The sequence below is a fragment of the Gavia stellata genome, chromosome 29 (assembly GCF_030936135.1).
Source record: "Gavia stellata isolate bGavSte3 chromosome 29, bGavSte3.hap2, whole genome shotgun sequence".
NCBI classification, from domain to species: Eukaryota; Metazoa; Chordata; class Aves; order Gaviiformes; family Gaviidae; genus Gavia; species Gavia stellata.
In genome coordinates this window covers 3,148,505-3,175,123 of record NC_082622.1, presented here as the reverse complement: position 1 = coordinate 3,175,123, position 26,619 = coordinate 3,148,505, and the positions used below count along the sequence as shown (strand labels likewise).

General features: G+C 54.9%; 1 protein-coding gene across 1 annotated transcript in view; it reads right to left on the bottom strand.

Moving 5' to 3' along the window:
- The window catches only part of MACF1 (microtubule actin crosslinking factor 1), a 147,768-nt gene that overhangs the window by 73,964 nt on the left and 47,185 nt on the right, over positions 1–26,619 (bottom strand). The window contains 30 exon segments of the mRNA XM_059830960.1: positions 7,385–7,520; positions 7,959–8,047; positions 8,150–8,302; positions 8,482–8,580; positions 9,220–9,327; positions 9,436–9,519; positions 9,826–9,988; positions 10,165–10,358; positions 10,845–10,983; positions 11,181–11,359; positions 11,641–11,810; positions 12,403–12,586; positions 13,031–13,157; positions 13,590–13,744; positions 14,227–14,379; positions 16,658–16,783; positions 17,149–17,244; positions 17,845–17,949; positions 18,575–18,736; positions 18,895–18,972; positions 19,241–19,369; positions 19,818–20,094; positions 20,234–20,388; positions 21,177–21,270; positions 21,384–21,511; positions 21,766–21,861; positions 21,967–22,086; positions 22,538–22,644; positions 22,737–22,849; positions 24,064–24,230. Of these exon segments, the coding sequence (XP_059686943.1) occupies positions 7,385–7,520; positions 7,959–8,047; positions 8,150–8,302; positions 8,482–8,580; positions 9,220–9,327; positions 9,436–9,519; positions 9,826–9,988; positions 10,165–10,358; positions 10,845–10,983; positions 11,181–11,359; positions 11,641–11,810; positions 12,403–12,586; positions 13,031–13,157; positions 13,590–13,744; positions 14,227–14,379; positions 16,658–16,783; positions 17,149–17,244; positions 17,845–17,949; positions 18,575–18,736; positions 18,895–18,972; positions 19,241–19,369; positions 19,818–20,094; positions 20,234–20,388; positions 21,177–21,270; positions 21,384–21,511; positions 21,766–21,861; positions 21,967–22,086; positions 22,538–22,644; positions 22,737–22,849; positions 24,064–24,230 (4,086 nt within the window).

Below are 26,619 nucleotides of genomic sequence, written 5' to 3'. Positions count from 1 at the left end.
AAGCCACCACCGCACCTTCTTCACCTGCCACAGCTCCCTCTGCACCTACAAACCCTCTCCTCCTCCTCCTCTCCTCACCATCCTCCGCACTCCGAAGCGCCTCCGTGTCCAAGAACGACCGCTCTTTCTCCAATCCCAATCCCTCTACTTTCTCCGTCCCTCGATCTACTCCTTGTCTCCCCGATTCCTTCCCCCAAGCCGCTCTCACCTGGGAGCTGCTTTTTGCAATCCCTTTTGCCATAGCCCTTACCACCCCCGTCTCTTCAGGGAGAGACGCTGTGCCTAATACTGAGGGGTATTCTGGAGGCGGTTCAACCTTTGCTTGAGGCTGGCGCGTTACACCATCCTCCAAAGTTTCTTGAGGTTTTGATTTCCCTTCTGTCGGTGTCACTGGGGATCTCTTGGCTGCACCTCCAGCCGCGTCGTAGCTCATAGCTTCAGATTTGGCTTTATGCTCAGCACCATCAGACTTCTTGGCAGCACTGGTAGAGAGGATGACATCTTCCTCTTTTGGAGATATTTTTTCCTGGGAAAGGTGGGGTTTATCTACTTTGCAGGCCTCAGAACCATATTTGTCTTCAGATATTTCTGCCTCCTGAAGACTGGCAGCTACTTTTTGGCTAATCAGTTCTTTTTCAACAGCTTCCTTTAAAGTCAATCTTTTCCCACTGCTAGCATCAACAATTCCCCCAGTCCTCATCTGGTTGGTGGCGATGAGTTTGGCCATCTCCTCATCCAGCAGCCCTCGCTCCACAGCAGCCCTCAGGGAGAGCCTCTTGCTGACGGTACCCTCCACGACCCCTCCGCTGTCTGCCTGAGCCTGCAGCAGCCGCAGAGTGGGCAGAGGGTCCACCTTCCCCAGCCTCACCGCCTCGGCGCACGTCAGCTTGTTCCCTGTCACCTCATCCTCGACGGCTCTGAAGGGATGGACCTCCAGATACCTCTGGCCAGATTCAATGTCGATTTTACACTTCTTTATGAACTCTGAGTAGGGAACGATCATGCAGGTCTCAGGATCTACAATTCCTTCTTTCATTTCTGAAGATGACAGGACTTTTTCCATAACCTGCTCGGGCAGCAAACCCTCCTTTACCGCTTGACAGAGTGCCAGTCTCTGGCCAGAAACAGGATCAAAAATGCTTCCACTTCCAGCCTGGATTTCTTGCACTTTCCTCTGGAAGTCCGGACTAACGAGCCCTAACGATACTGCCTGGGGCAAGGGCAGCTTCTCCTTTGTGACTGGATGAACATAGTCCTGCAGGCACACACTTTCAGCTTTTGTGAGTTCGTTACATAAATCTTGATTGATCAAACCATGTTTCATTGCGTCGTTTACTGAAAGCCTCATTCCAGACACGTGATGGATGATTCCTCCATCAGCAATCTGCTTGGTCAAGAGCTGAAAAGCTTTTTCCTTTTCCAGGAGCCCTTTTTCAACAGACTGTGCAACAGTCAAAGGCTGCTTGGTTTTAGGATCCACAATTCCACTGGTCTCAGTCTGCAAGCTAATGAGCTTCTGTCTGGTCACCTCATCAGTGCCTTTCCCTTTGGAAGCCTTCTCCAGCTTGACCAGCTCTTTCTGACTTGTTGGGTCTATGAGCCCCAGATTTGAAGCCAAAGTGACTGATATTTTTTTGCCACGTTTCAAGTCAACGATCCCTCCAGTAACCACTTGCCCTTCCAAGATCCTCATTGCCGTTTCCTTGTCCAGAAGACCAACTGCAGCGGCATCCTTGATAGAGTAGACAAAGTTATTGCCTGGGTCAAGAACGCCACTTATCGCTTTGTCAGATGCAAGTACCTTCTGGAGAAGGCTCTCATCCATCAGACCTTCTTGAATGACATCCTCGGTGGTTAATGATTCGCGTGTTTGTGAGTCAAAGAAGCCACTGAACATCTTCATCTTCTCCATTAGTTTCACAGCTGTGTGACTGGGCACCACTCCACGGGCTACTGCTTCGTTTAGAAGAAGAGCCTTCCCTGTCTGCTCATGGATTATGCCACCACTTTGGACCTGCGTCAACAGCATTTCCAAAGTGTCCTCCACTTCCTGCTCTGCCGGGGCTGGCAGGGATGTTTCATCAACACTCTCATCATCTAATGCTTCTTCTCCTTCTCGTACTTCCAATACACTTTCCACGTTTTCACTTTGCCTCTCTGTTTGCTCTGCCTCTCCAGTTTTAGGGAGCACAACCTCCTCTCCTCCCAGCATACCATTCTCAATTGTTTCCTTGTTTAACAAATAAATCTCTTTAACATCATCTGCCTCTAGTTCAGGTTCCTCCACACCCTGAGACCTCTCTGCCATGACTTCCAGTCTCTCTCTACTTTCTGAAACATCCATCGATACGCAGATTTCACTTTTCACAACAACCGTCCCACTTTCCAATGCCCTCTTCTGATCTTTGATACTTTCCACTCCATCTACTGTAGTAGCCTTGGATGACTCTTCTGCCTCAATCATAATTTCTTCTGTTTCTCTGAATCTACTATCAAGGTCACCAGGATGTCCTGGCATTGATAATTTTACCTGATGTTTGTCCTTGCTTGTAGAAGCTACTTGCTCTCTTCCAAATTCAGCATCAGTTTCACTCTTGATGGTAGCCTGTTCGGGATGAATCCGCTTTTGCTCTTCCACAAGCAGGATATCTTCTGCATCCTCCAACAGGAGGCTTTCAGGTCCCATCACCACCTCCCCATTCTCCAAAGCAGTTCTGGGTGGCAGCACCTTTTTGCTTTGTTCTTTTGAAGGAGCAAATTGAAACTCAAGCTGCTGCAAAGCCACGCCATTGCAAGGCTCTCTTTCAAGAGCTGCATTTGCCTTTGTCTCCTCAAAGTCTTCACTCCCTTCCAACATGTGCGCACAGGATCCATTTTCCTGGGTTTGGATGAGGGCTTTAGTGAGATTGTTCAACTCTCCATCTACTAAGAGCAGCTTCTGTCCATCGTGGATGTTGACGTAGCTGTGGGTCATCAAGTGGAACATCAGCCTTTCGTCGTCACTCCTTAGCAGAGGGTCACTTTGCTCTTTGTGACCTGTGGGACTCCTTCCAGAAGAGCTCTGGCCATGCCTGCTCCTGCCTGGAGAGCCAGCAAGCTGCACACCGGCCATCACATCAGGTATGACTGTTGATTTCAGTTTCTTCGCCACACCTCTCTCCAACATGCCGTGTTCAACTGCTTTCTTCCAGGACAACACCTCAGTGGTTTCTGGTATAAAAACAGCCTTAATGAGTTGCCTCTTGCCGAGAATCTTGTAAACCAACTCCGTAGACAGGATTCCTTGCTCTAAAGCATCTGCAACTGGGACGATCTCCCCCGTCTCTGGCCACAGAAGCCCCATGAAGGACCACAGGGATTCCAGGACCACCAATGCAATCCTTGGTTCTACCAACTCTTTCCTCACAGCTTCATCAATTGTCAGTCTCTCTCCCGTGACGGTATCGATGATGCCGCCTGTCTGAAGCTGCCGGATAAGAAGTGTGCATGCCAAATCCTGGTCAATTAAATTATGTCTCACGGCCTCATCCACGGTCAGCCTGTGCCCTGTCCTGGGGTCAACAATGCCACCAGCAAAGAGGTGGGCTTCCAGCAACCTGACCGTTACCTGCCTGTCTATCAGCCCTTCCTGGACGGCACGGAAGATGCTGACTTTTTTGCCCGATTTCAAGCTCACCATCCCACCCGCCAGCTGCTTGACCGGGAACAGCCTCAGTCCGGTCTCTTGGTGGACGATGCATCGGTGCATGAGCTCGGGCAGGCTGATTTTCTCAGCAGTGTTGGGGTCAATCAAATCCTTGCCACCCTCCAGGTGTGACAGAAGTCTGGAATAAAGCTGGGGGGTAAGGAGCCTTTCTTGCATCGCTGTCTCCATGCTGATTCTGCCCTGAGGGACTTTAAAGCCCCCAGTGACGAGCTCAGCTTCAAGAATCTTTAGCCCAATGCTCTCACTGATCCTCCCCTCTTCTATCGCAGCAACGACAGGTAGGAGCTGCCTCCCTTCACATCTGACTTCTTCCACCCGGCGGAGAGCATCCTTCAATTCCTGCAGCACCTGGAACGTCCTGAGATCGATGATGTTTCTTGCCAGACCTTTCTCCAGGGAGAGTTTCTCATTGGTCTCTGGAACAACTAAGTCAGATGTGATAACCTGGGCCTCCAAGAGGACGAGGCCAGTGTCCTGATCTATAAGACCTCTCTGCATGGCACCAAAGACAGGGAATATTTCTACCGTGCCAAGATCGATCACTCCTGCCACTGCTTCGTTGCCCTAGAACAGAAAGAGAAGGAAAAGAATTAGATCCAAATCGAGCATTGCCAGCACTCAGATCATATGAGGTCCAGGGAGGTCTCAGTTTCCAAAAAAATAAAAAAGTTTAAAAACCCTGAACAGGCTAGAAAGGAGTCCCAAAGTGTTTGAAATGCAACTCCAAAGGCATCACAGCACGCAAATTGGTGCATTTGCTAGCTTGCACGTTGCCAGCAAGTTTTAATGCTCATCTAGTCCATCACCCAGGGCAGCACTGAGGTGCTTCCAACATCCACCAACAGTAACGCAGCAAAGCGGCAAGCAGCAAAACCCAGAAGTGCTCCTAATGCTCCTTGGAGAAACAGAGGGAAGGAGACCAACAAGCACACCAAAGCCGTTCAGCAACTCCAGTTTTAAGAAGTAAAGACAGCACAAATCCCACTGTGTACTCAGAGGAGAAAAACCCCCAAAGACGTCCACTTCAGGGTACCTAGGAACCTCTCCCAGCGCAGTTTCCACCCTGACTCCTGCCATGCGTAAATCCTGCACTTCCCCAAGCAGACCTCAAGTGCCAGGACAGCCGGGGAACACCACGGAGCCCTGTGCCACGGAGCAGCTCCCCAGCCACATGGACCAGCCATGCATTAGGGCAGGGGTGCTGCATGCGGGGCAGCTCCCCGAGCACGACCACCGGCACCCGCTCTGCCCCGCTCCAGCACCTCGGAGTAGCTGCGCTCTTCAGACAGGGAGAAATACAAGAAGTTGGAGGCCCCAGCATGGAAACAGAGGCAGACTGGGAACAGACCATCCACTTCGGTGTTTCTGGAGGGGCTTTTCACTTCTTGCTGGTATCCCCACAGGGACGGTAATAATTAAGATGATAAAGAGTAACGGCTCTTTGGACGTTTGGGTTTCTCCCAGTCCCGCTGGTTGGGTATAAGGTTTGCCCAAGCACTAAAAGATTTTGGTGGGGATAGGGAGGAGGGAATCTGGATTGTGGAATGAATTCCTTTTGCATTCCCAAGACCCCCTGATGTTTTTTATCGGTGAGCCGAACAGCAGAGGCGGCTGGGGGTGTTTGTAGCTGCGGCACAGCTCCGTTACGGCACAGCAGAGGATGCAGCCTCCACCAGGCTGCTCTGCAGATCCCCCCACCGCCTTCTGCTGCGGAGGCAGGGTGAACCCGCTGGAAAAACCTAAGCTCTCCACCATCATCGCCAGACTCAGGCATGCACGTTGGGAGATGAACAAGCCGTGGAAAGACAGAGAAGAGTAGGGGGGGGGGAAAAGAGAAAGAAAAAAGGAGATGGGAGGGAGGGGGGTAAAAGGCTTTTACTTACCCGAGTTGCAGGGCGTGCCTTGAGCAGTTAAAGACAGAGCCTTATGGAGCAGTTCAGCCGTATCACACACAGTGTAAAGCTTGGTGTTAGCGTCCAGCATGCGACTGTTTTGTTTGCAAAAAGAACCCCACACACAGGTCGTCCTCTTTCACTTTGTGTGTTTTGTTTGTTTAAATCCCGGAGGGTTAGTTAAACTTGTAAGCAAGGATGTCAGTTAATCTTAAAAACAGTTGACATGAAACACAAACTGTACAGGGACACATCATGCTCAATTTAGCGCGTTCTGCTTCGCATTTTTGTCTTTTATAACTTCTCTCTGACAGTTGGATGTTTCCAGCAAGCAAATGTTAAGAGTTCCTCATGCTCCCTCTACAGTGAAGCAACTGCACCGCACAACAGCCACAGGGATCATCTCGTAGACCAGCCAGGGATCTACGGTGAAGCCCCACTGCCATCTCTCGTTTTGTTTCCTGGGCTTCGTCGAGAGCGTGAGTGGAAACTGTTCTAGCCTGAGCCCCAAAGCGCGCTCATACTGTACGTAAACAGCCCGGAAAGCCCTGGAGAAGGCGTTTTGCTCTGAAGTCATCTTCCTGCCCGGGAGGGAGGAAAAGGGAAAGGAAAAAGCATCCTTTCCACAGGCAGGTTGCTCTCAGTTGCCCTCCTGGCAGCAGCAGCAGAAGCATCAAAGCCGTGATGTCTTAGCGGCGCCTAATCAGTCGATTTGCTCACTGTAAGCTTTCTGCTGCCAGCACGAGGGCTAAAGGGCTTGCAATAGAAAGCATTTACTGCCCTGAGACACCTGAAATGTGCTGTGAAGTCCAATTTGGTGAGAAACACTATATGTGAGGTGAAAACTGGACAGGCAGATTTCAAACAAGCAGCCCCGTTGCCCTCTTCCCGTGAGCGGCTCGAACAGGGCTTCACTCACGGACCCAACAGCCAAAACCTGTGTCACACATCCAGATCTGAGCGGGCCGTTGCTTCAGAGTACAGGGAGCCAGCAAGCAAACACACAAATATATCCATCGACACATGTATATACACTTATATAACACGTACACGTATATCTGTGAATGACCGAAGACAGCTCATAACAGAGGCAATAAGGATGCGCTTTCAGCCCTCCCTACCCAATGAAACAAGGATGGGGAGCGCTGGTGGATGCGAACGGGGAATGGGTCCAGCTATGGGTCGCGAAGGTCTCCCAGGTCAGCTGCGGGCCTGGATGATGCAGTCGCCTTCCACGGGGGAAAGCAGCTTCATTCAGCCACAGCTGAGACAAACCTCTCGCCAGACCCGGAGATAGACGGGACCGCTCGGGCAAATGCCCTTCTGCAGAAACCCACCTTCTTGCGTCTCCTGGGCACAGGCTGCCTGTGAGACGGAGCTCTCTGCGGTTAAAGCACCGAGAGGGCGTTCCTCAGAGGACACAGATTCACTAAGGGGACCGTTTCCAGGACAGAGGTCCATCTACTTCCCTGCCCACCACGTGAACAAGCCGACTCTTGTGCACAGAGCAGAGCTCCGATGAAAACCATTGCAAAGGACAACTCTCCCATTGACCTGGAAGGCAGCAGGCAAACGGCTCCTGCTTGGCCGCCCAGGACCACCCCAGCCTGGATGCGTCGGGTGACGCATGGACAGAAGAGAAGGGAGGGCAACCACATGCAAGTAAGAAAGGCGATGGGCCGTGAGTGGCTGGTGGCCATGAGACACGCAACCAAGCAAAACCTTTTTCACACCCTGAGGAGCGCCCTGCGTCCGTGCAGCCACGGGACCAAGCAGGGACCAGTACCTTGTGCTCCGTCTCCTGAGCCAGCTGGCTCTGGAGCTGCTGGAGCTGCTCCGTGGAGTCGCTGCAGAGTGCCTGGTAGGTCTCCTTGAGGGCACCGATCTGAGCGGTAATCTGTTCCTTCTCCGGATGGGAAAGTCTGCAAGGAGAAGGGGAAATCTCTCAGGAAAACTGCACAAACCAGCTCTGCAGAATGAACATGTTCTTCTGGTGAAGGAAAAGGCCAAACCCACCACGAGCCCCCTTTTTCCACTGCCCTACTCCTTGTCCAGCCCAGGTAAAACCAGCAAGGGTAACTGTGCTCGGCAAAGGCTGACCTGCATTGTAACGCTCAAACCCCCAAATACACAGGCTGGGTGACTACTAAAGGGGATTAACATTGTCCCAACAGCATGGATGGGTTGCGTATTTCATAGCTCTTGCTGCAGATAAGAAAGACGACAACTGTCACGTGCAGCTCATCACTGCTTTTAATGGGAGTCGGGCACTGGACCCCAGGGACACCAGCGCCAGCCCTAAGGTACCTCGTCTCCCCCCACCACTCTCCCTGCCTGTCCCCTCCTTGGGCCACACTCACTTGTGGCTGTGTTTTGCCAGGAAGATTTGTGAAGTTTTGATGGCCTCAGAGACCTGCTCCTTCTTCGCAGCCAGCTCCTCATTCACGGCCTGTCAAAAAAAAAAAGAAAAAAAGAAAAGAAAAAAGCTTAATTCAGCTGTTGAAAAAGAGCAGAAGTTAAAGAAACTGTCTGACGGTTGCCCCCGGTTTACCTGCTGCTCCGAGATGGATTTCTCGATGTCGCCCAGCTCTCTGCTCCCAGCAGCAGCCGTCCTGCCCTGCACGCTCTGCTTCAAGCCCAGAGCCCAGCCCAGGAGTTCCTTCACCTTGTCCACATGCTCCTGCTTCTCCTCCTCCACTACTTTCTGCAAACAGAGGAGGGAGGAAAATAACCACCTTAAAGGGGTCCCAAATTTCCAAAGGCGGAGAGGCTCTCGGAAGCAGCGCCCGAGATGTAACCTGAACGTGGAGCAGCGTCCTCGGGGGTGCTAGGAAACGAGCCTGCACATTTTGAATAGGGTTCAGTTCTGTACAACACCCTTACCTCCTCCTCCTCCAGCCGCCGGAGTGCATCGCTGATGTACTTCACATGCTGCGTGGTTAACGTCACCAGAGCTGTATAGCGAGTCCGCAAATCCATGAACTGCAAAGGGAAAGAGGGGGAAACGGGGCGCATCAGTCACGACCGGCGGATCTGGAGCGACGTACTTTACAGTACATGACACGGATGCACCATCTCTCGCTTGGGAAGCCCCCCCAGGCACCTCGCAGACCCGGTACGGCATCAACGAAATGCAGCAAGTCTGACGGGGAGGGTTGTGGCCACACACGGCATGCTGCACAACACTGGAGCGAAGGGGAGACTCTGGTCACGGACACTGGGGCGGACGCTCAACTCTTACAAGAGGGCTACCGGGATCTTTAATATCCACACGGAGCAGACAGGACCTCGGGTCCCTAAAGGTCTCATCCCAAAGATCCACACACGGTAACGCTGCATGGTGCTCTGGTTATTTACCTCGCAAGGCTGATGGGCTGAGCCGACCCCGCTGGATTTGACCCAGGGGTTCCCAGGAGTCTAGGTATTTCATACCTGGTGCTTAGAGCACTAAGCCATCCTCTCTGGCTATTGGAAAAAACAGCGAGGGTGGAAACTTTATTTATACAAGAGAGTTCAGCAGAAAGGAGCTCATTTCACAGAGGCTGTTCGGCGGTTTGCTCGGCGTCGAAGAACCCCCCCGCACAATTTCTCCTTCACAAGGGCGGGCGGCTGCGCTCCTACCTCCTGCGTGATGGCGTCCGAGGACGAGAGCATGCGCCGGCGTTTCATGGGAGACTTCTGCTGCGACTCGACAAACGCCCTGTACGTCATGAGCTGCAACTCGTAGTCCTGCAAACGCAACCAGGGGTGGAGAGACATGGAGCACGCGAGATGCAAACTGTGCTGGGGCCGTTTCTGCCCAGCCAGCCTCATCTAGGTGCAGGAGGGGACCCGTACCTTGACGGCAGCTGAGTATTGCTGAGAGAATTTCTGACACTGGTCCAGTTTGGCTTGATTTTTCTCGATTTCTGCGGCCAAAGCCTTCAACAAAATTCAAAGCAAAAACGGTTGTCAGGACAGCTACCGCTGGTGGTGGGCTGAATCTCAGCCCCCATCCCTCCCCTTTTGGGTAAAGTCTTTACACCCTTCAATTTTTTATGCACGGCCTCATCTCCACCTCAAGCTATGCAGAGTTTCTCCACTTCCCAGACTCCCAGCTCAGGCCTGCAGCCTCTTCCCCACTCTGTTTCATGTTTTCCAGCTTACAGATGAAAAAATTCTAATAAAAGAAGCGACACGGTCACTGCAGCGACTGTGCCATCGAGACATCACGAGGTCCTGTCTCACCGTTTGCTGGCTCAGCTGCTCCGACAGCACCCGGCTGTCCTCCGCCTGCCCAGGCTTCATCAGCTCTTGCTGGACCGTGATCTCCTCGATCCACTGGATTAGGGCACTGTGGCACTGCCGGTAATCACTCAGCACCTCCTGGATGCTCTCCAGCTCCGCGTGGCTGAGAGAAGAACCAAGACAAATGAGAGGAGGGCGAAATGCCACCGTAGGCTATAGGGATATCCCAGCCATCAGCGGGAATCCCATCTGGAAAAATATCACTGCTCACAAGCCTGACCCAAGCTCTCAGCTGAAGCAGGACAGTAAATCTGCAAAAGGAGGCAGGAGGTTTCTCACCGGGTCTCAATCTGGGCGCAGACTCGCTGCCAGCGATCCCACAGCTGGCCTCCCTTCTCCTGATAGCGCTCGAGGTCGATGCTGCGCTCTTGTCTCAGCCGGTACAGCTGCTCTCCCACCGCCTTCGCCTTTGCCATCTCCTCCTCCAACGTGGAGAAGATGGAGCTCTTGTCCTTCACTTCCCCGAGCCATTGCTGCAAAACCAGCAAGAGACGGCTCCGGTTCAACGTCACGGAAAGCAGAAGGCACGTTAAGTCAGAGATGCCCTCCTGCCCGGAGCTGAGAAGCCTGAGAGGGGTTTATCTCCCCACTCTCCTTAACCTGCAAAGAACTGGCTGATTACAGGAGGTGCAAAATGGAGGGGACCACGTTCCCAGGTTGGAGCAAATCAGATTGGTTCAGCCCCTGTCCTACAGCAATAGGACACATAGCTGCCAAGATGCTCAAATGTGTCAGCATGTGCCCTACAAGAGAGAGCACAAGCCATAGCAGCTCCTTTACCTTTACAAAGCAATACGGGATCACGGAAGCAGTGCAAAATCATCCCGGCAGCTATACCGAGGCAAACAAAAATGGCATACAGCACAAATTCAGCAGAGAAAGGGAAGGACCCTGCTTGACAAACGCCAAAGCGTTGGCGGGTTTCTGCCTGCCCACCTTGGGAAGCGAACGGCACCAACCTGTAACGCCGCTCTGTGAGACTGAATAGCTGCCAGGTCGGCGGGGACTGCCTCCTCTTGGCTCAGCTTAACCTCATACCCTTTGACCAGAGACTCTGCTCCTTGGGTGTTACGAATAATAATATCAACGGTCTTCAACCTGGCAAATCAAACAGAGGCAGCACAATGACATCCAAAATTTGGCAGAGATCCTCTTGACCGCGAGGCTGTTTGCACCGTGTGCCGCAGAGGGATGGAGCTCAGGGCGAGGTGTGTTAGAGGGCCAGAGGAAAGGTCTTGAGCAGAATCAGGCAGATACAAAAAGGGTTTCAGGAACAGAGGCACGTCCTGACTCACTTGTCCAGGTAGATGGAAGACAGCCCATACATCTGGTCCATCTTGTTCACCACCAAGTCAAGTTCAGAACGCAAGTGGGGCGTGCTGGAGCCCGCGGGCGCCTTGTCGAGGAAGCTGTAGCACCTCTCAGAAACGAACCGCAGGTCTGATTGCAGCCGCTGCAGATCCTCCTGCATGCGCTACGGGAGGAAGGGAAAGAACGTGAAAGGAGAGCCCAAGCAGGTGGAGAAAAAGCAGGATTGCCCTTGGCAAAGGAGATGGGTATGAAATGAAGCAGGGAGACCACCTGGAGAGGTTTCCTGCTACCTTCTGTGCAGCAAGATCCCCTCGAACCCCACACAGTCACGCACCCACCACCCACATATTCACCCTGGAGAAGTTAAAAGCTATTTTTGGTGCAGGCTAAAGACCAGCAGCCACCACCTCCCTCCCCTCCACATCTCACAGCAGCAGGACTGACCTCCTGCTCTGCAATGCGGATGGTGTTTTCCTGGATAGTGTCACCATCTGCTCGGGCACTGCCTGGGGACTGGATCCGGCTCACTAGCCTCTGCTCACACTCCTCCAGGCGCAGACGGATATTCTTCAGTTCGGAGAGATACGTCCTGGCAATGGTCTCATCCTTGTCTTCTGCGAGTCACAGACAAACCAAAACAGCAGTTCAAACAACAACGGCTGGTACCTGCCCCAGATGGGACCTGCCGGGAGCCCCGGAGCCCAGTGTGGCATCACGCTGACACCGAGGCACCGGGGTATCTGCTCAGATGGAAAACAAGTTAATCAAATCATCTCATTCAAACGCAGCTGAGAATGAGTCCAGCCACAGGGCAGCTCGCATGATGAAGCCGGAGTCCTCGGTCTTAGTGGGACTCAGTCCTGCTGTGTCACACATGTCACCACCACGTACATTTTCTTAAAGATTAAATGCAGGAAGAACTCCTTGCTCAGAACGTGTCCTGACTAGTGACTAAACCCATCTCCAACAATATTTGCGTAAGAGGACTCGGCAGTTAAAGCTGAAGCTGCAAAGCCAAGCCCTATCCACAGGAACGTTGCTGGACAAAGGCTGAACACTTGAATGGACGGAGAAATAAGGAGAGCAGCTGCTCACACCATCAACTATCTAGCTCAGAAAAAAAAAGGAAAACGAAGCCATCCCATAAATCCTTTCTTTATGAGTCCCCACAGCTCCTGGTTAATCCATCAGCCCTTTGAAGCTCACCGTTCTCCATGGACTCCAGCAGCTGCCGGATGTGTTCCTTGGAAGACTCCACTTCCTCCTCCAGGCGCAGCCGGTCCGACACCGAGAAGAGCTCCGAGTCCCGGCTGTCCTGCAGGAAGTCCTCGTAGTGCGCCTGGAGGCTCTTCATGGCTTGCTGGCACTCCCCTTGAGCTAAGGATCTCAGCTGCAAGTGGAAGAGCAGCACATCAAACCACCGGGAACAACACCCTACATGTCACCTGAAGCCACCATCCCCAGCTTAATCACCTTCGCCCGCCAAGTGAGTATTTTCTCTTTAGAGAAGAGGCAAGCTCCTCCGTATCAGTCTCACGCCTCCCTCCAGCCTTGCTCGCTCCCTCATGAAACGCTAAGTCCGCAATCTCTTACGCTTATTGCAATTCAGCAGCATATGCTGATGCTCTTTTTATTGGGAAAAACGGCAATCGTTTTGCACAGAACCCCCAAGCTCAGGTTTTCCCACTGTTCAAGGTGCACAGAGCCTTGACTTTCCCCAACCTTGCAGTCTCTGGTCTTCCCTTTAACACTTCCCTTCCTCCTCAGCCACATGAAGAAGCCTGGACAGTGAGCGACACAGTCCCGGAGCCAGGCAGAGAAGTTCCTACCGTACCTTTTCCATGCTGAAGCTTTGCACCAGGGCTATGTCTTTCCGCAGGTAGTTCCAGGAGATGAGGCTCTTTGTGTTCATGTGGAGCTGGTGCCAGAGAGCCATCACTTTCTGGTACAACTGTTCTACCCTGCAAGGGGAAGGAGCAGATCTGTCAGCCCTGGATCTCCCCAGCAGGCTCAGCCCTGACCCTGTTAATCCACCAGCCATCGCTGCCGGCCAGCAGCCCATCACGCCAGCGATCCCAGCCTGGCAGCGCACAGCGAGCGATGCTCCTGCTGTTCAGTGCCAGAGGTCCCTGGAGGGATCCCTCTTCTCAAACCATCGTTTTCTCTTTTGCAAGCTACTATAGCAGTTGCTGCGATGGAGTTTGCAGGTGTATAACCATGAGGGGACTCCTTCCCTCACTCCAAATCAGCTGTGCCACCCACTCCTGTTGCTCCACCCCAGCTCCTCTCCCATTCCCACCCCAGATCTGTCCCCTCCCATGCCACCAACCCCCTCCCCATCTCCCTGCCATTGCACCTCTGGCACTCCCCCGCAGCAGAGACCAGCAGGTTACCTGTTGGCCATCTCGATGGCCTCTTTGTTGGGCGGGGGGATGAGGAAGCAGACAGAGGGTACCATGGCCTCGTTCCCGGTGGGGCTGATCACCTTCCACTTGGTCCTCTGGGAATTGTCCTCCAGCACGCACTCGTCATTTCTGCAGATGGTGATCTGCAGCGGCACCAACACCAGCCGGCCCGTCAGAAACCAGCAGCAGGGCTGCACGCGCCTGCCCTTGCTGCCAGCTCCCCTCCTGGGGGCGAGCCGGCTTCCGCAAATATAGCGAGATACACATGTATTTTAATCAAGCAAAAGCCTGGTATAGTGCCAAGCAGCGCAGCATGCTCGTGTCTGGAGAGGAAGGGACGAGGAAGTTAAACGGAGCTGGCTACCACCCACATGCTTATTTGGCTGAGGCTGATGAAGCCCATCCTCCTCGGGGAAAAGGACTTCAGCTCCTGCCCAGAATAAATCTGAGACATGGAAATCTACTCCAGGAAAAACAGCCGCACTATTTCCCTCCTCCTGTCTTCCCACTCCGTTCCTGCTTTCCATTGACAGACACCACGGAGCTCATCCTAAACCATCACGGGCGTTGCTCGCCTGCCTCGTCCCTGCCTTCCCTTTCAAAGCGACACCCTTCCAGCCCTCACCTCGATCTGCCGATAGTCACAAACAGCCTTGATGGGGATCGTGCTCTTCACAAGGTGCTCCGGGTTCCTGGGCCGAAGCTGAACGATGGTTTTGGACCGTCCCACCAGGCTGGCGACGGAGCTCTTCGACTGAATGAGCTGCTCCTTCTCGTCCTGGCAGAGAGAAGGATGAAGGACGGGTTGCTGGAGGCAGGGGACAGGAGGTCTCTCCCAGGCATTTCGGCACCCCCCACCCAACGCTGGCCTGCAAGAGCTACACTGGGATCTCAAGGGCTGACCAGACACGTCAGGAGGATCCTGCTGCCCTAACGGGATGGGAAGAAGGGTCAGGAGAGATGGGATGGAAAGGAGATCTGATGTCAAGTCAGGGGTGGGACCTCTCCACTACTACTCCCACTGCCCTGCAAAACCGCATGCACGCCTCTGGCTCTTTTGCTGCTAGGACAAGAAAACATTGTCTTTCAAAAGGGAAAAAACAAGACAACACAGCATACACCAAAATTAAAGTCCCAGGAGGTGTAAGTGGCCAGGAGCACGACAAGCTCCAGCCCAAAGCCGGGGACATTTAGTTGTCTGGAGGAGAGACCACAGAAACATGCTCCCTCTTCTAAAGCAAAGGATGGAGGCATGTTTAAACCAATGGCTGGAATGGGGATACGATGAAATATGTGGATAAAACATCTCAGGAGAAGGGGCTCGTGGTGGAGTGATCGCACAGGTCTTTGGGTTTGGGTAGAAATTTGCCGGTTGGAGGAAGATGCTGCATAACTGATTCCCACAAGTCCCTCCTGGGTTCGGTGATGGGACAACCCAGGAGACTGGTGGCAAAGCTCCTGCAACAGCCACCAGCACTGATGGAGACATGTGCGGATCACGACACTGCCAGCTCATGTGATTAGTGGCAGCTCAGCCCATTCTGGCTGCAAAAGTTTAAAAAGGAACCCAGAAAAATGTTCTCCCTCATGCTCGGTACTCTCGGGGGTTGGTTAGTGCGCTAACAACAGTGGAGGATAATTTAATGGTAAAAAAGAAAAAAAAAAAAAAGAATAAATGATTAAATAAACTACCTGTGCCTGTCCCAGGGAGCATGATTGGAAGAAATACAGCTTTAACTTATTAGGTAAGAAAGAGTAATATAGCTGAGCTTGGGGCAGCTGCCCCAGTCCTGAGATCGTGGCCACTCTCCGGCTGCCCAGACGAGCCTCTCCCACCCCGGACGGCGCCTGCCAGACTCCTGGTGTTGCAGGACTCTCAAACTCCGACCCCAGGAGCCAGGCTGGCTGCTCCGTGTCCTGGTAGCGCTGGAGGACAGACCAGGCCAGCCCCGAGACCATGACAGAGAGGATGGGAGCCCCCAGGAGAGAAGACGGCGAGCCCTAGCCCAGCTGATGCACCCATCACGAACACCCAGTAACGGCATCCCAGCTTCACTGGGAACACGCTGGAGATCAGTGGTGTGCACTAAGAGCAAAGCCAAAGCAGCTACCTGCCTCCACACCCTCAAACGTCACCTCCTTCCACTTCCACCAGCGGCTCAGCGGTTCACCCGCAGCCCAAATCCTCCCCCATCCCTGGTTTCAAACACCATCTGACGCTTTGCTCCTTGGGTTTTGTTTTCAGGTTGGGTTTTTTTCAGGCCAATTCAGACAATGAGATCACTGCACCATCGCCCATTGTCTGCTCTCTGCTACGCTGCAGCTAAGCCAAGGCCACGTGTTTGGAGATCAGCGCTGCCGAGCCCGCAAGCCCCCGTCGCCGTGCCCCGCCGGGCTGCCCCGGCTCTCCCCCCACCGGCACAGCGCGATGGATTAACAGCGGATTTGGTCTGGATAAAGCGCAGGCATTTCTCTGTATCCCACCATGCTCCTAGCAAGCACCAGCGCAAAAGCAGAAACAGGAGCATCCTACGGGCTCTGCGCGACGCCTCCATCAGCAGAACACGACGGGTTCCACGCAGCCACAGACCAGGATGGCGTGATGGGCACCCATGGGGAAGAACCAGCTCAGATCTTTTACTTTTCCACATCTCAAGCTATGAGCTTGCACAGACAGTGCACGCCGCCTGCTCTTCACCCCGAGGATACAGAAAGACGCTGGATGGTGCCTCTAAACAAAAGCGACCCATCGGCTGTTGTAATGACCGAAATCCGGCTACCATCGGCAGCGTTACATCCACGCAGCGGTGCAGCCGGGGTCGCACACAGCCTGCACCCCACAGCCACGTACAAACACATGCAGCAGCTCCAACGAAAAGCAGAACATTGACTGAGACAGGGAGACAAACCACGTTACATGAGACTGCGTCGCTGCGGGAATAAAATGAGCCCTGTTTTCCCTGGGAAGCAAGAGGTGCCCCAAGCAATGCTGCTGGACCGGAGCAAGAAGGCCACCCATCGCCCACCCAGGGTGGCGGGGATGTCGGAGAACCCACCATGGAGTCCTGCAGCAGGTCCTCCAGCCGCGTCAGGCTCGTGTTATGGTCGCAAGAATACTTCCTTTTGATGGAATCCTGCAGGTTGCGCAGGTAGGTCTCCGACTCCCGGGCGTCGCTGAAGAACTGCAAAGGCAAAGAGGGTCACAGAAACCTGCACGAGTCCACCGAGCAGTCAGCAGCACACTGCAGGCAAGGGACCACCCCAACATCCCAACCAGCAGCTCCCGACGCTCTTCTGGCCTTGGGCTGCAAAGGCAGCGAGCATCCCACATGGATGGCCAGAACTACATGGAAGTTGATCCCTTTTGCCCTAGTGAGACATCCCCAGAGAGCAGCTCAGGAGAAAGAGATGATTCAGGAGAAAGCAGCCCCCATGAGCACCACAAGTCCCTCCTTCCCTCTCTCCCAAAGGGAGCAGCGTATGAAGCTCATGCAGGGGGATGCAGCGGATGGTGTCCAGGGAAATTTGGGCTGCCCCTCCCAAGTACCTGGAAATAGGCAGCGTTCTCCTTCACGTGCTGTTCCACGCACAGGCAGAGCTGCTTAATCCACTGCCACTGAGTCTGCACGGCAGCACTGTAAGCCTGAGAAACACACACACACCAAACAGCGATGAATAATGAGCATTTACCAGCCGGGAGGGTCACAGGAAGGACACAGCTACAGCCGGCGGGATGTACATAAACAGGCAAGATCTGGCTGCAACTAGGAGGGTTTAGACACAGGCACGAAGAGCAGGAGATGGCAGACCCTGGACCAGCGATGCTGGGGACTGCGGCAGGCACAGGTTTGCTTTTTCCCACCCCAGAGAGAAACATGTCCCTGCAGCCCTTTGCTTCACCACCACGGTTTTCCTGCAAGCCTGGATAACTCCATGCGAGCTGAAGCCATTCCTTGCATCACCTCGCTGCAGGAAAGGCTCATGTTCTGTATAAGCGTATCTGTGCCATAATTTGAGGTGGGGATTATTTGAGAATGGCCTCGAGCTCCTCATTGCACTCCCCAGAATAAAACAGCTCTATCACTGCACTGATGTTCTTCTGCCACCATAAAACACTTTATCAGCCCTGACTGCCCGTAAGGGCACCCTGGGGAGGGACAGCAAGTTTCCCACTCCTGGGTGAGAAGATTTGCTGCCAGGCAATTCTCGGGGCTCCTCCCAGCCCCTCAGCGTGCCCGCTCACCTCTACGGTTTGCTTGGCCGGGTGGTTCTCCAGGGACAGCAGCTCAGCTGTGTCTTGGAGGGAGCGGAAGATGTCCTGCTTCTCTTCCAGCTCTGTCGTCAGCTCCTGCGTGAAGGACACAAGCAAAGTCTAAATCTCAGCTATGGGGAGCAGCCTCACTCGGAGCACGTGTCCAATGAACACAACATGCAGCATGGAAGCGCTGGAGTAAATACCAGTGGATCTCAGGGAAACCAGCACGGCTTATGGGAGCACCACAGCCGATTCCCATCAGGATGCCTCCTGTGCACCAAACACACGGGGCAGATGTAATGCAGATACTGGAAACCTGCCCCGGGACCTCTTCAGTTCCAGATAGTGCGATTATGGAAAGACAGCAACTAATTTATGCTGCTTTAAAGAGGAATCCATTTTCCTCTTTAGCTCAGGCTTTTTTTTCCCCCCGCTAGTTAAAGATGCCTTTAGTTCCAAATAGTGCTAAAAAGCCATCTTTTGATGCCTTTTCGATTAAAACTCAATTGAACAAACACTATTCTGCATTTTCTGCTCTAGGGAGAGCTCTTCCATCAGCTGCACTCACGAGCTACGAGCTCAGTGACTTGGGAGGGAGCATCAAACCTCTGGGGACTTCACATCTGTCGGTAGATGAAGGTCCCACAGCGGATCAAAAGCAGCAGCAGCGCAACCAAGAGAGCACCCGTCCCACCAGCCCTGCCCCGGGGTCACTCACCGAGAAGTAGTTTCTCTTGGCTGCAATGTTAGGGTTGTTGTCGCTCCAGTCGTAGGCCAGTTCCTCCTCCTCCTTCTCGTTCAGCCAAATCAGCTCAGCAGTGGCCCGAGACACAAACCCGTGCAAGCTCTGGAGGTGTCTCAGCCGGAAGCTCGAGGTTTCCTGAACACAACGAAGCGTGATTCCTCTTCCCTGCTCTGAAGGCGATGGGTTTCTTGCCCCCTCCCCAGCCTCGGAGCAGGGATGCTCAATAGCAGGGAGGCAGGGATGGGCCCCGCGCTCCCCAGGCAGTGCTAGAAGCCCACTTGAAGCCCACTCACCATCAGCTTGCAGTACTGCATCTCCAGCTTGCCAAGTGTCTCCGTGTAGCTAGCGCGGAAATTCTGAGACATTTTACCCTGAAGGATGAAAAACGCTCCTGTTACCCGACGCAGGTCGGCATCACTTGAAACCCCGTCTCCAAATCTTTCTCCCCAGCTCTGTGAGAGCAAGAGGAGGTGGAGAGGATGGCTGAGGGCAGCAGCCTCTTGCACCAGCCCAGCGCCAACTCAGAAGCTCTGGCCTTAAAAAATACCTCTGCCTCAGGCACCCTTACCCACAAGAGCCGATCCCGATGCCCTCACCTTCCCGTACACGCACTGTGTCACCCAGCCCGTGCCACCGTACCTCGTACATCCTGGCCTCCTTTACGCTGGAGCCCAGGTCCTCCACGCTGGTGTGGATGTGCCGCTGGGTCTCCAGCTGGGTTTCCACGCTCGGCAGGTCAGTCCCCCACTCTGCCCGCTCCAGTCTCATCTGAAACAAGCCAAGAGGTCCAAGTCAGCACTCCTCATCTGCAGGAGCATATCTCAAAAGGACACAAGGGCAATGAAACCTCCTAGGTCACTCAAGAGGGAACAAACACCACATCAGTCCTGGTAGAAGGTCTTAAGCCAGTGCTCCAACACTGAAAGATTTCTGGGACAGCTTACACAAGCTTCACACCCACGTAAGACCAAAGGACTGATTGGATCAGTACAGATTTGCTTCCAGCTTTGAAAGGATCTTCTGATATCCACTGATCAGCAGGGCCACCAGAGAGAAAACCCAACTCAAGACAAAAGCATCGGTGCTCTCCAGAAACTTTGAACCATCAAAGCAATTATTCACAGATAAAGGCAGGAAAAAGCTCAGACCAACTTCCTACCTTCCCGCATCAGTGTGAGCGGAGGCAGGTAATTTGGCCCTGAGAGCCAGCACTCACCTGCATTTCCTCCACCCATGCCAGCAGCTCGTACACGAACCGGAGGCTGCCTTCGTCTTCGGAAGAGGAGATGGCCACCAGCTCTGTCCTGGTCATGGGCTTCCGGAACCAGGAGGCAGAGGAGGTGTGCAGCCCTTTGGTCAGGGACTCGCCCTTCAAGTGCGTCGTGCTCAGCGTGGAAGTGGGCACCAGCTCCAGGGTGGAGAAGTGGCCTTTCCTGTACAGGTTAGTGCATTCCAGCCTCAGCGTCACCAGCTCGTCTTGCAGCCGCATGATCCTGGAGGAGCAAGCAAGGCACGAGTAAGAAGATGCACGCGCACTCCCTCCTTCCCCACAAGAGAGCAGAGGAGCCCTGTGCATCAGCCCCTGACCACATTTCTCCATCCACAGACCATCTTGGACACGGCCGCTCTCACCTGAACACCAGCTCCTCCAGCTGGTAGTAATTCTCATCCCGAAGGATCTGCACATCCACCTGTAGCTGGCGGATGAGGCTCTCGCACTCCTGCAGATACACGACCACGTCGGATTCGTACTGCACCGGCTGGCCCGACTCCAGGTGAGCAGCATCCTGCACCGAGACAGAGGAGACTTAGGGCTGGATCCCCTCAGCCCAGGCGTGCGGCCAGAGAGAACACGATAGCAGCCCATCATCGTCTTTAAGACTGAAAAGACCTTTTGATCCACAAGCTTGACTTGAGCAGAAGAACATGAGTTTATCACTCGCACCACACCCAGGATATCCCCTTTAGAAAAGCTCCTGCAGATGAACTGAAAGCTTCTAGGGACAGACGGGCTCCCGTGGTTAGTCCCACGGACAGTCACTTAAACGCACGTCTCATTTCTTGCTTGGGTTTAACCATTTTTAGCTCCCAACCCTTACATCTCTCTCTCCCTGAACAAAACACCCCTCTTCAGAAATCTAATCCCTACCCAGGTAGCTACAGCCTGCAACTGAGTCCTTTCTGCCAGTCTTTTAGACAAATAAAACAGATTTTGGGGGTTTTAAGCCTCGTTATACAACAAGCTTTCCCAGAACTGCAGTTTTCACCAAGCCAGCACCTCTGCAGATGTCCAGCCTCACTAGCTGCATCCCCAGAGGCAGCCCGCTGCACGGCAAGGCCGTTCCCCTGCCCCCTTGTCCCCAGGGTCCTCGTGCCATAGATCACCAGGTATCCACCACCGCCCCTATAGCCCCTCCAGCATAGGCTCAATGTCAGACGAGAAAGCAAAGCTGTCCAGGGGAACCCACCACCCCATGCAGAAGCGAAGGGAAGAGATGGGCATAAAAGAAGAGGCAGGAAAACAAAAAAATAACTAAAAAAATTAGGAGGGGGAAAATACCACCCCCCCACTCACAGCTTGCAGCGTGTTCTTTGCGAGAGTGAGTTTTTCTTCACAGCTCAGAGCACCATTCTGGATTTTGTTAGCGATTTGTAGCAGCAATTCCAGCCTGCGATGACAGAGGGAAAGAGAATGAGAGAGAGGCTTTGGGATGTCCCTCCAGCCCAGGGAGCAGGGGACATCCCCAAAGGGGACTCTGCCTGCCATGGGCAGAGCACCAACCTCTCCACCGCCGGCCGCAGGAGCTTCTCGCGCTCCAGCATCTCTATGATGAGCTTGCCCCACTCCTCCTCCACATCGTTGGGGTGGTAGCCCTGGGGCAACTTGATGCGTCCAAATTCAATCCATACCTGGGGAAAACATCAACAGAATGGCATTTCCTACCTCCTCGAGCTGGCTACAGGGAGATTACAGCAAGGAAAGTGGGGCTATAAGGCAATGGCTCTGCGTCTGCTCCTGCAGCGTGCTGCTTGCTGCATCGTTTACCCTGAGGGTTATTTCCACTTCTCCATTCCAAAATAAACCTGAACTGAGCACACTTTAGTCTTGCTAAAAGCACAACACTCCCACCTACAAGCCTCCGGGTAGCCACGATGACACTTACCTCTAACAGTTTGTAGAGCTCCTCTATCCTTCCTTTTTCCTGCTCTTTTGCTGGAATTTCAGTTTCTTTGAAGTGTATGTACTGGTTATAAAGTGCCTGGCATGAGAAAAGCTCATCAGAAAACACTCTAGGGAATGCCACCACCCAGCTCTTGGCACCGAGCACATGGGACACTGTGGATTGACCTTGTCCAGGACCTACCTTTAGCTCTACAGGGTTCTGGGGGAAGGATTTATCTGACATGAGTATCGTGTGCTGCTTGATCCATGAGATGAGGGATTCCACGTGGCTCTGGTACTCCAGCCACCTCGAATCCACCTCCTGTGGGGCGAGAGCACGCTTGCAGAGCACTGCCGGCGGGCAGGTCTCCGCAGGGGAGAGACAGAGCAGAGCACAGAGGGAACCGAGGTGCCACGGTCACGGCTATGGGGTGGACTGGCTGCCTGTGCCTCCCCGCTGTGATGCCATCCCAGGTACAGGGAGGAGGAGGATGATCCTCCTTGCAAGCTGCTCCCTGGAAGCCAGCTCAGCTTTCCCATGAGCTCAAAACCCATGGCATAACCTGCAGAGCCTGGAGAACACCGTGGACCTACAGGCACACCGGCAGTTCACAAGGCAGACACGCTAATGGGGAAGCTCCTTCCTCCCCCCTGAGCCTCTTCCACCCATCAGCCATCTGCTACGGTGGACAGGGAACCTCCAAACCCTTCCCACAAAACACAGCTGCCTCCCAAATTGCTGTCCCAGCCTCCCAACCCGCAGCGATGCTTACGATAGCGCTGATCCCTTCTCCTCCCTCCGGGACTTTGGGAAAGGCATCGTAGATTGAAGACACGTAAGTTATCACGGATTTCTCATCCGGGGAGGGCACGTCCACATCTGACAAGGGGGAAGCAGAAAGGCAGTGAGGAACGGGAGCGGGCGGAGAGGTCGGCATCTCCCCACACCAGCCGCTTCCCCCGGCCACCCACCTTCGGCGTCCAGCAGCCGCGTGACCCCCAGCCGCTCAGCGATCTCAAAGGCCTGCTCCAGGTTCTCCCGGTTACTCTGGATTTGCACCCTCTCCATGTCCACCAGATCTGGCCTGCAAGACACACACCGGATTCACGATGTTGGCAAACAGCGCCAGGTGCCCAGGGCAGAGCATCCCAGACGGCACCACAGCCGATGGCTCCTGAGGGCTTGTCCGAGCCCCTGTCCCAGGCTGGTGGCTCTCCAAGGGGACCTGGCCCGCAGCACCTCCCCAGCTCATCCCCTTTGGGAAGGGGATGTTCAGCCTGTGAAGGAAAACCCATCGTGCTCCTCTGGGATCTGCCCTCTCCAGCATTCGCTCCGTACCCAGCGTGCCAGGCTGCGACTGTGAGCCCTCCCTGCAAGGAGGTGCACGAAACAGCCCCAAAGCGGGGTGGTTACACCTCTCCGGAGGACGCGGGCAGAGCCCTTTGCTGGCAGCAGAGCGGAGGGGAGGCGGCAGGCGTGGGTGCTGCCAGCCCTGCACCAGGAGGAAACACCGGCAACAGAAGAAGGCCAGCAAGCCGCAGCACAAAACACAAATGAGCACAGCAGAGCCAGGAAAATCCCAGCCTCTGTGCACCGCACCGTCCCGGTGAGGTCTGCTCCCCACCTCCTGCCTGTCCTTCCCTGCTGAACCCTGCCTGCTCCTCCCAGCTACAAGCGAGCACAGAGCAGCACGGGAGGGCAGTGCTATTTCCAGCTACCAGGAGATGCTCTCTCACCGGGCCTTTGCGATTCTCCTGCAGGCTCCCAAAGCCGTGCCAAGTCCCCTTGACCAAGCAGCCGGGGGAGAAGCCGGCCCCGGCTCTGACTCGCTGCCTACGCTGCGCAAACGGAAGATGTGCAGGGCTGTGCTGCCTCTCAAGGAACTGCGAGAGGTTTAATTGCTGCTCGGGAGAGCTCCAAGGCCCTCGGATGAAAGCGTGGATGGAAGTGCTGCTATTCACAGAGAGCAGAATGGGCAGCAGTAACACGTAAAACACTGCAGCGCTCCCATACTCGAGAGTTTAAAAGCTTTGCCTTTTTTCCCCTCTCTCCCCAGCCTCATTCAAGATGTTTTTTCTTGCAACCTGATGTATTTGCTGCTCTTTCCAAGCATCCGCCCCCAGCTACCTGGCAGAAGAGATGATTTCCAGGTAAAGGAGACATTGCTCCCTGCAAGCCTCACCTACACCTCCAAGCACTCCAGACCATCACCAACCACAGCGGTGGGCAGGGACCCCCCGAGGTCCCCAGCCCTTCCTCCCACCCAGACGATGTTCTCCGCTGCTCCTTCCTGCCTACCTGTATCTGTGGATGAGCGCGTTGAACATCTTCCCATCGCTCCAGCATGATGAGAAGTTGGTGCACTTCACCCCGATGTAACCCGCCGTCACCTTCTGCGTCCACAGCAGCAGCTTCTCCTTGGCCGACATATCCCCTGACTCCCCGCTGATGTAGATGTCGGAGATCTGTAAGGAAGCGGCACAGCCACGGGGTGATGCGGGAGGAGGGATGACCACCAGGCACAGCCGGTTTCTATGAACTTGCCCGAGACCTGGCAGCTGCCAGGAAGGGCAGGAGGAAACTCCTGGTCACTGTGGGGGAGAGGGGACCCCACACCCAACAGACTTGGGAATGGACCACCGGACCTGCAGGAGAGCGCCGGGGTGCCGAGGTGCGGCGTGGTTTGGGCAGACTGGAGATCCAGGCAGGCGAGGGAGGCACAGTCGTTTGCCAACCCCATGTCACAGGGGCACGAGGTGTTGCTTGGCCACGCGTGCAGCCCAGCCCAGCCCTGCCGGCACCGGAACCACCACCGCCGGACCCCAGCTTCTTACCACCACCCACCTCACCGGAGCCGCTCCTCCACCCAGGCTCTGCTCTCGGGAGTGGCTGCTGCCAGACGTGCTCCGGAGCACGCCGGAGAACAGTGCTGCACAGCCGGCAGCCCGCAGCATGCCCTGGCGCATTACACCGGCACCATCCTCCCCGAGCCAGGGCTCGGGGCGCAGCTCGCTGGGAACACACCGCCCTGGTGAGACGAGAGCCCAGGCGGGTCTCTTCCCACCCTAAACACTCTGCGCCGACAGCTCCGCTTGTGCACCCTCCTGTACAAACCCGCTCCGCTGCCCGCTCCTGCGAGGACACCCAGCACCCTCAGACCCCCGGGGCTCGCACAGCAACAGTCAGCCCCATCCAGCAGCACCCATGGCTGGGCGGCGAGGGGGCACCCAAGAGGGAACCGCTGACGCCATCCCTCACCAGGGCTGCTGGCGTGGAGGGGGATGCTCTACCTGGAGCATCACATTGTAAAAAATACCAACTTAAGAAGCAGGAAACAGCGCTCAGAGGTGCTGTTTGAGGGGACGCGTGGGGCAGAGGTCTCTCCCCGACCTCCAGCCAGTGGAGCCGCTCGGAGCGGAGCCACCGGCTCCATCCCAGGGGGAAAGGGAAGGATGGGGAGAAGGCCGTCGCATCCCTGCTCTGCCTGGCCGTGCCTGCAGAGGCAGGTGCAGGGGGTGCTGGTGGCAAGGGTGCTGTGACCCACTTCCCCAACAAAAGAGACCGACAGTCACAGACCCCCCCCTTAGACAGACGCACGGGACTGGCTGCGAATCCCAGACTTGCACGTGACAAAACGCACGTGTCCGCATGCCAGCGTATTTCTGATTGGCACGGTCTCCTCCTCGCCCATCCCCCCCCGGCTCCCCAATTAGTACAATTACCTCCCCTTAATTAAGGGGCAGACAAAGGGGAGGACGTGAGCCCTGTATATTTTCCGGGGCGCCTGTGGAAAGGCAACACGGGCTGTTTGCTCGCTGGATTCCTCCTCCCGGCACTGCAGGGAGAAGGTGCCAGGACCCAGCCCTACCTGCCGCCCCTCGGAGCTCCCTCCGCCCTGAAAACACCCAGTTGCTTTATTCCCCCCCAAAAATACACCCAGTTGGGTGCTGGCATTGCACGGGTCCCAGCTGCCAGAGATCCCTTTGCAGGCAGGAGGCAGGGACCTGCAGGATTACAGCCACGCTGTGCCGCTCCTCCCGCCTCTCCCGCCGGCGGGGAGGATGCTGTTGAGGCACCGGCGCAGTGAGTGACGGTGTAATTGGTATGCTGCAGCTCACCTCCCTCTCCCAATACGCTCATCACACACAAAACTGCTCTTTGTCAGCCGCTGCCACACCGCCGGCACTGCCTTTAACTCCTCCAGCCCCAGGGCCGGGTTTCCTTAGGGATGCCAGGACCTGGCACCCAGCGGCAGAGCCAGGATGGATAGGGCGATGCGCTAGGTGAGCGGCAGGATGGGACCCTCCACGCCTGCAGGGAGGGACCCACAAACCTCTGCCTGCCCAGCACCCCCTTATTGATTACCCGGCAGCTCTTAATTAAGAGCGGGATGAAACCTTCTGCAAACCCACCCATCGGCGCTGCCCCACCTGGGCTCTCCTGCACCGCTGCCCATCGGGGAGCTCCTCGCAGCACCCAGCTCAGATGAATCCTTTATTTTTAATCACTCACATAGCACTGGGGTTCTCCGACCACTGGGGCTTTCCCTGAGGGCATCCTTGCAGGAGAACCTCCTAGAGATGCACTTACAGAGGTGCAGGATGCGGCACCAGCTCCACCCTCCTTTCTTCACATCTCTCTGTCAGGACAAAGATTTAGGGAGGCACCGGCAAGAAGAGAGAGTGGAAACTTGTGGGACCTGGGGCCAGCCCCTTCCAAACCCTTCCAACATCAGCCTGGTGCATCAACCAACCGGTGGCAGGACGCTGAAGGCCAGAGGGTGGCTGCGACACCGGTCCCAACCCGGCAAAGGTATCGGGGGCCACAGCCCCTTTCCTGCCCCTCAAACCACGC